The 14,113-nt window shown below is 38.9% G+C and overlaps 2 protein-coding genes across 6 annotated transcripts in view; one reads left to right on the top strand and one right to left on the bottom strand.

The window, feature by feature from the left end:
- Nucleotides 1–14,113, top strand: part of CMSS1 (cms1 ribosomal small subunit homolog) — a 244,276-nt gene that overhangs the window by 82,111 nt on the left and 148,052 nt on the right. The window lies entirely within an intron of this gene.
- FILIP1L (filamin A interacting protein 1 like) overlaps nt 1–14,113 on the bottom strand; it is a 159,711-nt gene that overhangs the window by 80,330 nt on the left and 65,268 nt on the right. For all 3 annotated transcript variants that reach the window (XM_052793840.1, XM_052793839.1, XM_052793841.1), the window contains exons 3-4: nt 6,600–6,886; nt 3,180–3,353 (exon numbers count right to left, since the gene is read on the bottom strand). In XM_052793840.1, coding sequence (XP_052649800.1) covers nt 3,180–3,353; nt 6,600–6,869 — 444 coding nt within the window. In that variant the 5' untranslated portion in view covers nt 6,870–6,886. The remainder of the gene's footprint in view (nt 1–3,179; nt 3,354–6,599; nt 6,887–14,113) is intronic.

A 14,113-nucleotide genomic window follows, 5' to 3' on the forward strand; every position in this document is an offset into this window, starting at 1 on the left:
GTCTTCTGTTGAAAATTGAAGTGATAAAATCTTAATTAAGTGATTTGTTGTTTTGTTCTTGCTAACCATATGGGCTTTTTGCTAGAATTAATACTTGAACATACTGTACAATACAATGGAAAATAAGAGGCATGGTCTTACGTAACTGTGAATAGTTCGGCAAGCTAAAAATTCACAGGAATTTAACCATTTAAATACGTTTTACCACCAACTCATGTCTGAAGTCAAACTAGGATGGTGTGTCTCGTATCTATTACGTTGGAACTAGACTTTTAGTCTTTCTCTTTTTGGATTGTTTTGTGTTTGGTGCTGTGCCAGAATAAAATCCAAGTTAGTTACATTTCTTTATCCAAAGTTCAGTGAAATATTATTCCTGTTAATAATATCCTCATGGTCATTGTTTATAAATGTATAATCCTGAGTTTAGGATTACTGGAGATTATGGGAGCAGTTCCTCACTTGTCTTTTTCAACCCTAGCTGAGCCACGTTTCCATGCAGATATGTTGGTCTGCTTTTTCTGAATGCCGTGTTGTCAATGTTATTGTTTCAGCCTCTTCCTATGACTGTAACTTACTGGTGCCCTACAGCTGTCATCATTGGAAAGTTGTGACCAGCACTTCTAAGACGTTGTGAGGATGCAATCAGATAGACTTTGTTAAAAGGCTGATGAGGATGCATCTTTCCACGAGTTGATTGGCACTGGGATTTTAAAAATGGATTTGATTTTGAATTATCCTTGATGGATGTAGAATATAGGCTTTCTTCTAGTTTTGCTGCTTTTAGAGGAGTTCTAAAAGTGGTAGCAGGTATTGTTCATCACATTTCTAAACAGTGAGGCACCAGATTTTTTTATCTTTGACTGTGTTATTGGGAGCTGGGGAAAGTTAGAAACCAGAAGTGGCTTTCTAATTCCATGAAAGTTTGAAACATGAGAAAAACACTCCATAAATTCTGCAGTATCTTCCTCTTTATCTCTGTTTTCCTACATCACCTTCTCTGATGTTTTTCTGATTCTTTTAAAAATTTATTTGTTTATTTTTGAATCCAGGAAAATGGTTCTTATGCTGTTATTTGGTATTTGCTAGAATGTTGAATACTGTTTGTTTTCTATTCAAGAGAAATGGCAATTGAGCTGAAGCCAGATTTTTCTCATGAATAACTGACTTGATCTAAATTTATAAACCATGCAAAGATGGAAAACCATTTCAAGCCTTTGTGTCAGAAGCAAAAATAAAAGTATTTTCTTTTCTGCCCCTTTAAACATAATTCATTGTATCCTTGAGTGCGAGGAATAAGAGTAAGCTTATCTGGCATTTGTTAGGTTGCAGAAAGAAATAGCTGTAGAGCAAATTTGGCTGAAAAAACCCTCTGCTTTCAAAAAAAAAAAAAAAGACGACATGTTTTTGGTCTGTCATACTTCTCATAGGTTTTGCAAAGGAATATGTGTTACTACTGTTTTCTATTTTGCTACATTTCTTCACCTATGAATCCTGTTCCTAATGAGTAAAGCTGTCCAGTTACCAAATTTTCCCACTACATTTTTAATCAAATTTGCCAAGAAACTTCATAAAGTTTAGGATAGGTGAGTGAATTGTGAGAGAACATTAAAGGACCAGTAATCTTACAGATGCTTTCTGAAATTCCCTATATTTTCAAGTGAGTTTTGGGAAGATCCTCTGTGTTCAGGACTACAAGGCTAAATTGTCAAGGGCAAGACACACATGCTCTGGAGGAGCTGGATCAGCAGAGGTTTTGTAGGCGGATACAAAGGTACATTGTCATGGTGGCAAAGGGGGACTTTAAATGGTCCATTCCCATACCTTGTGGCTGGTTCCACCTCTCCCTTGCTTTTTATAAACTTTTAAAAAATCCAAACAAAAACTAAATGGATCTCTGACTTAATTTGGGGGGATTTTGAAACAAATTGTGGAATGCCTGCTGATTATGGCATCCTTTGGTTTACCAAGATATATGAAGTGCCAGTGGTCCTTCTAGCCTTTCAGTTGCTCTCAGGATGTTTACCTTTGCCTTTTGGAATTGCCAAATCCAGTGGTGTTAGAAATCCTTTCTCTGCCATTAAGTGTAAGAAGGAAAAAGTGTGTATAAACTTATGTAAAGTAACAGACTGAACTTATGTTTTCAAACTTTTTTGGACTTCTTTTCAAATAATTTCCATTTGTGCTCAAAGTTTCTGTGACATAATGCCACAATGTTCTAAAGTAAGTTAACCTCCACAGTTGAACTTTATCTGTTTCAGATTATAGGCAGAGATTTTAACCTTTGAGCCTCTGAAATGAGTGTTGACCTTTTGCCTGACATAATTTTCGCTGAAATTAACTCTATATCCTTAGGTACATTTCTGTTCAGAAAGCTTGGAAAACACTTGGTAGAAGAATTGTATTAATAATTTCTGCTTTTATTTTTATGATGATTATCTATACTGAGCAGCATATTAAAATGTTTATCTAAATTCAAGAGGAGACACTTTCTTGGGAAAAACTTATATATTCTGATATGAAGGTATTTTAATATCCAGTGACTTGCATTGCAGGGCAGAAATGAAATTCAGATAACATTGTTCAGAAAGTATGGCTGCTGCTGCAGTGTAATGAAACTAAAGGTTACTTAGGTATAATGCGAGACTGTTAGATTTCTGCCTGGATGAAGTTTCTAATGACAGCTCATTACAGTAACTGCTCAGACCAAGTTAGTATGCCCATGACTCCCCCAGAATTAATGGGAGCTGAGATATGTACAGGTAGACAGCTGTGCGATTACTGCTGAATGGGCCCTTACCAGCCATTGGTAAGATGGCTTCAATGAGACGAATGGGGAGGCATCTGTTTGTATAGGTTGTGAATTTGGATAACAGAAAGGAAAAAAAAAAAAAAAAAAGGCGACGATGTCAAAAATAGAAGGCTGATTATCAAAGTTTGAGTTAGACAAGATCATGGCTGTGTCTATGTTTAAAGCCCCCAGTGCACAGCATAAATGAGGATCATTAGATGCCTGTTTTTATTAGGGAACCCACTGGACCCTGGACTTTGTTCTTCTGTCACTTACACTCCTGTTAGATTCTAGATTTAGAGCTCATTTGCTTTCTTCCCCTGAAGCCAGTGAGATATTTACAGTTAAATTTGGTGGGAACTACAGTTAAATATCAATTATATGTTCATACCTCTCCTATAGGCTTTTCGTAGATATCTTCTTGCCACTGCTCAGCCTTTGTTTGAATAGCATCTCGCTGGAGGGCCTCTAACACCTTCTTTGGAGTAACAAAGCCATATTGTGCTTCAAGCAAAGCCAAGTCAATTTTTTCAGCCTTAAGTACTCCTATAACTTCATCTTGAGCCTGCAGAAACACAAAGGTTTTATTTTGTTAAACTGTATATGTGTATTTATAAGTTAGCTTTCTACTTTTGATTTTAAGAAAACTAAAAAACTTTTAAAGAATGCTGTGTATGTAAAGTGCCCCAAAATAGTCACTAACATGAAGACAGTTAAAAAGCATGAGGGAGATATTGGTCTTTGTATTTTATTAGTTCTGCATACACTCCAACATCTTCAGAACCTTCATCAATGCTTAAGTGCTTTGTTAGTGATTAGATTTTGTTGCTGTTTCTGGACAAGTTTGTAGCATTCACAATACAAAATTTCAGGGCAAAGTGTGACTTGTGGTAATGCAAGATGTTAGACTGGTTCTTGAAGCCTGGAAGTGTTGCACATCATGTATATTTTGGGTGCAAAGGTGGCTTCTGTAGTTTAAAGGCATCTGGGGTTGTCCGCTTCTATTGTTACACTGAGCTCATTTGAGCGGTGAATGTAGTGAGGTGTGCTGTGCAGGGGATGTGACACTTTGCAACACACATTCCAAAGCCATGCAATAATGGCAGTTCTTTAAAACAAGATTAATTGCCTTCAAAGCTGGCAGTGGGGTTCTGTGTGCATGTATATGTACGTGTGCATGCATGTGTGAAACCATGCCTTATGTCTTTATAGACATAGAGATGTGCACATGCTCATGTACATGCACTCAGGTAATAAGCAACCTTGCAGCATCAAGTTTTTTGGAAGTAACTGCTGTAAGGGTATTCGCAACTTGTGAGTGCATGTTAAAAAAAGGCATTTTAAAAGATAATGATTGAGAGAAGGTGGTGTTACCTGGTTTCCAAAAGTCATGTAGTTTCAAAAAGTATAGCCTAAATATGTGCATTATACTTTTCCTTTTCTAATGTCACTGCATTTGTTTCCTTAATCTTATAAAATATCCGATGACATCCTGTTAATCTTATAAAATATCTGATGACATCCTGTTACCAAAGAGTAGATACAGTACGTTCTCAGGTATGTTTTCAGTATGTTCTTCTATGTATGTATTTCAGAAATTCTTGCGCAAGCTGGCAGGTACACATGCCTTCTTCCTATCACACAGCATTGTTCTGTAAGTCCACGCTCCATGCTGGAGAAACATGCTGTATGTATCTGCAGTATTTGAAGTGATCTATAGATTCTCTTTGCTCTTTTAAAAAAGAAAACAAAAACAAAAACAAAAAAAACCCCAAAGCCTAAAAATGAAAACAAGCCACCAAGAACACTTCTTTGCTATGAAGTTACTAGTTCCTAGACATTAAGTTGGAGGGGACAAGAATACCTGCTGTGAATATTGTGCTAATTGTCTCGAAGTCCCACTTCTAATGAATGTTCTTTTATGAGAATATTTGATTACGTGAATGTTTCCACTGGGGGGAGACTGGTTTAGGTCACCACCTCCCCTAGGGCTGTGTCCATGTCTTTTTTCCCTGCATCCTCTGGTGGTGGAGGTTGCCCCCTGCCTCCGTTACGGTGACATAACTACATGAACTATCTCAAACATCCATTGTCTGCAATGATCTCAGTTAAAAACAAAATGAAATACATGCTAATCCTAGAAGGGTAGAATTGGAAGGGAAGAAATCAGAGAGAGGGATATATCTCAGGAGAGGGTAACAATTTTCAGTCTGACTGCTCTTGACTGGAGCACTTCTATATCTCTATTTGTGACTGTGTTTAAAAAAATATAAAATGCTCTATTTCTAATCCTTATCACTGTGGAAGAAACCTAGAAGAGTGACCTTTGTGCATCTTAAATGTTCTGGAATCAGAAAGTAATGGCATCTAACTTTGAAACTTAATTATGGTTGGATTGACAGCTGATCTTCAGAGATTTGACTTGGCATTACAGGTGGTGGAAGATTAGAATGACTTCTTGCTTCTTTCATTCATGATGCTTCCTTAAGAATGTTGGACATGATTTAAAATGTTCATGTCGCGCTTATTGTTTTCCAGTTTCTCATTTCACTCTGCTCCAGTTTTAAATCTTAAGAATTGAAGTGTGGGGGGGTTATATATATATATTTGTATTACGTAAGTGTAATGAAATGTGTGTGTAATATAAATACATATATAAATATACATACACAAACATCTCTTTTTTGAGAGGAAGAGAGAACTGTTTTGGAGGAGTGTGTGACATCTGAATTATAATCTAAATTAAGAAAGGGCATGTGAGCCGGAGAGAAATGTTTTGCAAACATGGACATTGTTTTGTTTGCATAATGAAGTGTTCTCTAGAAGTTTGCATTGGATCTACCCTCAGAGATTGGTACATCTATCAAATAGTCATATTTCATGTGTGTTCTGTTAAGCATATATGTATTATTATGTAAATATATACGCATATGTTAAGAATGGAACTACCCAGGTGCTGTCTAGGTAATAAACTCTGAAACCATGTGATACACCCATTTATGCCACTTTGGCCAGTTTGCTCTTTTCTCTGTCTGTGAGCAGTTTTAAGTGGCTGCCACTACTTCTGTGCAATCAGCCTGTCACAGAAATATTCTTCCTGCTCACTGGAAGTCTGGTTCCCACTTCCTAAAATTATATTTGACCAGGTTAGGCATCATTTACCACGTGGCAGCTGGCTCCTTTTCCAGACAGAAAAATACTCGCTCTTCAAAATCCAGTATCTTGTGGGCTAAGTAGTGTGCAACACTTATGCTTAATATTATAGGAAATAAAATGGCTATTTTGATTTTTCTAGCAAAAGATGTTAGAATACTGTTGAGTGAGTTAGTTCTTGTGATCTGGCACATAGTGATTCGTAAAGAGTAATGCTCATGACTTTGTTGGAGAGGGGAGATAAGAAATAATTAACAGATATTAAAGGTTCTCCATGTAGGTTTTACAGTGACAAATAATTTGTATTCAAAGTATTTAGAAAGGGGCAGCACAATAGGACAGTTTTGTGAGTTCTCTGCTCTGAGAGTTACGTGATCCTTCACAGTGGACCATGAGTGTTTTTAGTGTGATACAGGTACATTTTGAATAAATATTATTTGCATTTAAGGGTGGTGTAAAGATCACCTTTTCTGGCTGATAGCTGTAATATAGTAATAGCTATAATTTGTGTTTTTATGTACTTTGCTGTTTATATTTGCCCTTCTATATCAAATTAGGTAGGGTGTTTCCTTAATATGAAAGCAGCATGTGTTTGCAGTAAATTGGTGGGGCAGGGAGTGTGTTTTAATCTGGAATATAAAATAAGACAATAAATCACCTGTAATTCACCCTCGAGGACACTAAGAAGAAATAGCAAGTCATCACGAGAGAGATCCTCTCTTTTCTTGGAAGAACTTCTTTGGGTTTTTTCTGCCTTAGGGCTTCTTAGGATGGTACTGGCTTGGGCTACATCGTCCTTTTCCTTCTGCCGCCTTTGCACGTTTCCTCTCCCACTGTAACCAACCTCTTCTTTATGGTGGTCTTTCGGCCTTTGCTGGCTCAGCTTTGGTCTGGTTGGGCTTTCTGAGCTGTTACTTCTGGAACGCATGGTTTATATCTCTGAAGCTGAAGGAAGGTGGGGAGAAAAAAGTAATTGTTTTAACTAACAAAGACTATAAAACTATTACCATAATTTATGGTGGGTATTATTCCCTCCAGACTGGTAGTTTTCCCTCCCACACAAGGCTGTTTGTCATTTGACAAAAGCTGACAACCTCATGTAAGCCAACAGGACTGGGCGAGATCCTTACTGGATGTCTTTAGTGCAGTGAGTCGTAATTGGTCTTACGGAGTTGTAACAATTCCCTCCTCAATATTTGCAAATAAGACAGCAACTTTAGCAACAGTACTGTGCACATCACGGCAGACCACGTTTCCCGTTTGAGAGACAGCGCCTACCTCACCTTTCAGGTACTTATTGTGATGAGGCAAATTTAGAGATTTAGAAGGCTTTCACTAGGAAGATCTTTCTGTTCCAATTTCATAACGTACCAGCCCTTGCTGTATAGCTGTGTTTTGTTTTTCTTTGGCTTTCCAAGGGAGAGCACAGAATTGGTTCTCCACTACTACGAGTTATGTAGTTGCATTCTCCATGTTTGGCAAAATGTAGGGGTTAGCACATCCAGACTGCAAGGGGTGAGCCTCGTTGTAAACACCCCCTCCCCAGCACAACCACCCCGAAAACCAAACTACCTTGCTGATTGTGGTCTGCCTCGCCAGTACCCATGTAGTATGAAACCTTACTACTTCTTTAGTGCTAGGCTCTAGCATTCTAGAGGTGTTAGTACCTGGCCAAAGGGAGACCTATCCTGACTAGGCCCCTTTGAAGTGCCACTGTTAAATAAACATGCTCTAATGCCTTTTGCAGATAAATGACTAACACTGTATAAATATTGATTAACCTCAGGAATTTGGTTTTGCTTATCACCACTCAAATTAAGGTATGAATGGATTATAGTCCACCTCTACAGGAAAACTGTGGTCATGCATACTGTCCAGCAGACAAAAGCCTGATCGTGTGATTCAAAGGTGCAATTAAATGTGTTCCAAATACAAATAAGGCAGAGTTTTTCTTATCAAACTGCAAAGCTAATTGCTGAAAGGTCCAGAAAATTGTTGTGGCCTATGGTAGGCAGGAGATGATTGTGTTGCTGCTTTTTGGTCTCATAGATCTGTGGCTAATAAAGTTCTTTCAGAGCTCCCCCTTATGCCAGGTTCTGACTCTAAATCCTAAACTCTGTGACTGCACTCCTTAACTGTGCTGATTTTCCACTGAACGCTACAAATACTTCATTTTGCTGTTTTTCTGCAAGAACAGAGGAGGTGGAAGAAGCTTTTAGTTTGTAATGGATGATGGCTGAGAGTGGGGAGAATTTATCAAAAACTTTACAAGAAAAGCAAGTGATGTTTTCTATAATGCTGAAGTCTCTTCTAGTCTAATTTAAAGCATTCATAATAGCTTGTATTTCGTAAGAAAAACTTGTTTCTCCAGGTCTCCAAAAACCAAGGTGTGTCAGATTTGCATGGCAGTGTGCACTGGAACCTGTTTGTGAAGCTGTGCATCAACAGTGTCAGGTTAGGATGGGGGCTTGTTACAGTGCATGTAGGAAACAGAGTTGTTCATAGCAGGCCGGCAGGGATGTTAGCTGATGATGATTAGTTTAAGTTGGTTCTCATCCTGTCCTTTCAGTTGAATGTAGTTTCTCTTTGTTCACTGTGGTCTGCTTATTAGGCTTACTCACCTTTTGCATCTTGCTTACAAAGTATTACTACTTTGGAAGAAGACCATTGGTTTCCTTTGAGCATAAAATGCCGAATGCCTGTTTGGCTTTTACGTACAGTTAATAGCTAGCGTTTATAAGATCAAATGTAGGAGTTGTGAGTTAAATCAGGTAACCTGAATGTACTCTGAGCTCGTCCACGCGCTTTGATCCCGCAAGCACAGGATGCTGTGAAAGGCATAAATAGTCCAAGAAGCCCTTGCATTTTTCACCTCATGGGATGCCTGGTGCAGCAGCAGTCTCGACTGGAAATCAAGCTACTGTCAAACTTGTTGACAACAAGTGTCAATACGGCATTCCTTGCGGAAGGGAAGAGGAACCAGTGCGTAAGGAAGAGGTTCGTACCTTTTCAAGCTTTTTAAGTTGGCTGCACCTGGCAACAGGATCCTGAACTTGAAAGGACAGTAGTCTCAGTGATCCTGCCAAGAAGGACACCCTCCCCCATGTTTTCTCTTACACTGTACACATGCTGTTGGCTTCAAGGCTGCGTGCCACACACGGTTTTCACAGCTGCAGAGGGCTAGCTGTGACTCCCTTTTAAGCTTGTCGTGCCAAGCTTAATCAGGTAGATCAGTCCTTATTGCACTGGCAAAAGGTACTTGGTCCCTGAGAAGGCCAGCTGACCTGCCAAACAGATAACCCTCCTATGGAGACGGTGCCTTTGCAGCATCCCAGAGTGGATTTTTCTTCTTTTCTTGTTGAGCAGAGTTGTTATGTACACTTTAGCTGCATTCTGTTCTTGCATTCCTGAATGCCAGTGCCTATTATTGAATCTGCTAATGCAAATATTTATCTAGATTTACCAATTAACATGAAAGATAAGAGATTGAAGTGGCATACTAAATGTATCCTTTAAGTACTTTTTTATTGGTACTTGAATGTGGCTCACAAGAGAGGCGCAAACACTCTGGTATTAGTAGGCCCCCTTATTAACATATTCTTTCTCTGTTGATTTATTTAAGCCTTCTTATTACCTGTACATTGACTGGCATTCTTATTATTTGTAGTGTTATCTGTTTATGTAAGGGTGTTAGTGCTAATGTGGTTATCAAAGGATGTAGGTATGAGTAACGGAAGGGCAATTCAAAGCTTCAAATTACTGCAGGCAGTGTAGCTGCTGGTGAAGCAAGCAAAGCGGGAGCTCAGGAATGGACAAAAATAAACATCCCGTCCACCTGCTGTGAAATTCCTCACCACCTTCAAATTGTCAGACCCCCTAGATGTGGCACCATCTAAAGGACTAACCCTCAAAGTGCACCTGACGTTTTGGACAGAATATCAGCTGCTGTGTCATGCACTTGCACCATGGCAGAAAGATGTTTCGTTTTAATCCAGAGGGTGCTGGTTTTCTGCAATGTTATTAAGCCCTTGAATGGCCCTAGTGTAACATTCAAGATAGAAGCAGTGTCATTCGAAATTTTCCAGCTCTGTGTTTTGGCATGTTGGGTTATTTTCTGCTTTGAACAACTCTTTCCATGTTCTTAAAGGTTAATGAAGAGCAACATTTCTCCCCCCACCCCCCTGCCCCAAGGTAAAAATGTTAATAGGCTCATAAAATTTGTGGATATCAGTTGTCTCATGGCACCCAAAAAGGTACCTCATCCCTCCTGAGCCCAAGCTCTTAAGATTAGACTGAGTGGCAAATTTGCCTTTTTGCATACCTGTGTCTTAGCCCGATTTTACTTTAAATCACATGTTGGTGGGGTCTGTGTACAAGAGAGCTGTCTTGCAAAAAAAGAGGTAAGGAAGAAGTGTCCCTGCTTGTAACAGGGGCTGTAGTTCACAGAGTCTCTGTTGTTTCTTCTGGAGGACTGACTCTTGCATCTTGTGGTAAACTTCTGTATAGAAGCTACTTTAAGCCCTGTTTCTCTGTACCACCAAGAAGGATGACAATATAAGACTGTAGAAAACAGTAAACAACAACTGCTAAGAAAGAAGAAAGCAGGTGTGTGCTTTGCACTTGTGATCTTTCATCTGTTTTGGATCAGTTACTGTACAGCAGGGATTGTAGCTACATGAACAGAAGAAACAAGGATACTTGTCAGCATTCTCATATGATGCTTTATGCACCATCTAGGTGGTATCTGCTTGCATCAAAAATAAAAGAAGATTGAAAGGGACCGTCCAGATCATGAAGTCACGTCTTGTGAAATCACAGACCACCATGCAGTAGGCACTTAATAGAGGTTAGTTTACTGAAAGTGTGCTAATTGAAGAGCGCAAGGCCTGTGTTCTGCACTGTTGTGCTTTCCTTCGTGTTATGAGGTGTCTGTTTTACTGAGGATTTTGTAGTACTATCTTGCTTGAAGTCACAAGGTGATGGTTCCCAGGCTCATCAGATTCAGTGCAGCTTGGTAGACTGGTTCCAGATTGAAAATGGAGTAAGGGTAGGTTACATTGAAACATTCTGGTAAATCAAATTATTGCAAGTAACATACTCTGCAAAGTTTGAATCTATTCTCAGTGTTAGTGTTCTTGTTCTTCTTACAGTTAGTTTTCTGTTCTGTCTTTTAAAGAGCTTGCTCATCTCTGAACATGTGTGCTGTCCTTCTGCATATAAAGGAGAAATTTTCCTCTCCTTGGTGATAAGCAAGTAATCTGAGGGATCAAAATATACTTTCCAGAAGAGCCAGATGAATAAATGACCAAATGTTTCTATGATATTAACTTGGTCTCCACCCTCTCAATCATATGCTGAAGGAGATGAAACTGCATTTGTCTGTTTGGCAGCAGTGAACAAGCAGGTGGTTCAGAAATCCCCGCACTTTTGTGGGAAAGACTGAAATATCCTTCAGAGATGATTTCACCACAGACACTGTAGGGTTTTAAGAGACATCCTTTTTTTTTCCGTCTATTTTTCCCTTTAGTGTTTTCTCTTTAGTCAGTGATTGACTTATGAGCTAACAAAATCCCTCACAGGACCAAATCTTCCCTTAATCCCAGGGTAAGGATCCTGAACAGTTGAGAACTTGCTGTTTCTTCCAAAAATCCATGACTAAGCAAGGAATTATGTCTTTCTGTTTTTTAACATCCCTTAAAGGGTTATGGCAATGCTTTTGATTTGCTGAGCATGATAGGATTCCTACCAACAGACTGACTTTTAAAAGGAGTTGAGATGCAGTTGCTTAGCGTGCCAATGTAATGGGAGAGCACAAAACACATGATGTCTTTTGGAAAGAGGTCTGAAACCCTCTGCCCATCACTACAAATGTGGTTTGGGGCACGACTGTTCTAAGCGGGGTTCTTCAGCTGGTCTGTAAAACCAAATGGTCTGGGTACTAGACCTCTTTGTGGTGATCCATGAGAAAATGAAGAGGTTGGGCTCCCTGCTGTATCGTTTAACATTTCTTTGGCAAAACTGGGTAGCTGTTCTGAAATCTGAAATGAAGATCTGTATTCCACAGAGGTTCCAGCTCAGAAATCAGTACTTTGAGAGTTTTCCAACATGGGTTGATTTTCCCTTGTCTCTGGTCATACCTCGGAACAACTTCTGACCATACCTAACACTCAAAGGTACTTGCATCACTTTTTCCTCCTGCTATGCCCTTCTTCTCTCTCCTCCACAGAAATTCAGCTCTCCTAGTTTGTGGTCCAGCATTTTGCGAAGTTGATGGTAGTCTTAGAAGATTACTTATTGTGTTATATGTATACAGTTTATGTAGCAAATAGGTTAGATGCACTGCATTTGTTTGAGGTGATTTGTCTTCTCAGTGAGGTATTACACAGGCCGCGAGGCCACGATGTGCAGCTAAGGTTTTAGTTGTAGTGGAGGAATGACTCCTAAGTTGTATGTGCACTGTAGCTTCAATGTGCTGCTGCAGGGCGACAACACTAGTATAATCCCATCTTCTCACGGGTTCAAAAGGTTGAGGAGGAATCAAAATTAAGATAGCTAAAATTTCTTTAACTTTCTACTTCTGGGAATGGAGGGTTGTGGTGAATTTTATGCAATTCCACTGAATTGCTTCTGGGAGATAAATATGGGGAACTTTTTGTCTGTCTGCCTCCTTGGATTTAGGGTTTGTTTTTTCTTTTTAAAGTAAAATGTTTTGCACTCGTTTTGTAATTAGACACTAAAAGTGGATTATTTATAAGGATTAGTGCAAGACAGATTTTTGGTGCATGTGAAAAAAATGTTACTAACATCAAGTAGATCTAAGTGTTTGAAAAGGTAAACTCTGCAATGCCATCTTACCTGTTTCTCCTTCTAAAAGTGAATCTTGCAGTTGTCTGTATGACAGATTTTTATTGGTAAATTACAGTGAAGTAAAACTCAACTGCTCCAATTTCAATTTGCTTTCCAAATACAGAATTTTCTCTTTTTATGAGCATAAGAAACAGTTAATGTTATATAATACCAGTGTGCTTGTGGTTTAATACTTATTATTCAGCTGCTGTAATTTTGACTCCAGTGTATAATTACTTTGTAATTACAGCATTATCCAAAGCAAAAATGGGAAATAGTGCTCCATGAAAAGAAAATGTTCCTATCTTAGAAATTGTGTATCTAAACTTGTCCTTTTTCCTGAATATCTTGAAATTAACTGCACCATAGACATTTACATAGCAGGATAATTCAGCTCCACTTTAGGTTAAGTACTATAGTATATACAACCAAGTATATATTTAAAAATAAAAAAAAAAAAAAGAAGAAAGAAGCTGTGTAGACAGAACTACTAACGGAGCCTGGTTACCTGTAGATCTGTGCCTATAGAAAGGCAAAGGCAGCAGCTACTGCGGCTGAGTTTGAATCCCACATTTCAGTTTTTCCTCACTGTGGCTATCTCTCAACGCTTTCTGCAGGCACCACTTTCCCTGAAATCTGTAGAAATGTCAGTATCTTGCCCTCTCTCTCTGGCTTGTTTGAAATTGGCAGTGGTTCAGGATGGGACCCCTGGATAGACAAAGTGTGCAGCTTTGTTGCCACAGAGAAACAAAACAAGCTCAGGCTATCCTTAGGAAGAATACACTGGAAACTTTGGTTGCCCTCTTTGCAGAATCATCTGTCATGGGGGTATTTGTGAAGCTGAAGGGTGGCATATTCAGACTTGTGAAACAAAAATTACCTGCATGGTGTGTAATATGTTTCTGTAAATCCCACGGGCAATAGCTAAAGAAGGGTATTTGAAGACTTGAGAAGGAGCTAACTACCTATTTGTAAAATAAAAATGCGCAAGATTGAAAACAAAGAAAAAAATTCAATCCAAAAGTTTTTAGGTTTGGGGTTTCAGGATAGGCCAAAATTTTTTGTATGGTAAGTCACCTTCTGTCTACTGAACAGTGGGGGTTTGTGGTTTTGTTTGGGTATTGGGTGGTTTTTGTTGTTTTGGGGTTTTTTCCCCCAGCTTTACTGAGGGTTTTTACTGGCTTTTATTTTATGTTTTGCAGGTTATTGATCTGCTCTAGTTTGTACATTCATATTTCTGATTCTTTCATATGAGATCCATGTGCCTCTCAGGTCAATACCTAGTTTCTGGCTTTTGCTTTCCCCCTTCCTACTAGAGACTTACTA

This window comes from Harpia harpyja, chromosome 8, assembly GCF_026419915.1.
Source record: "Harpia harpyja isolate bHarHar1 chromosome 8, bHarHar1 primary haplotype, whole genome shotgun sequence".
Lineage (NCBI taxonomy): Eukaryota > Metazoa > Chordata > Aves > Accipitriformes > Accipitridae > Harpia > Harpia harpyja.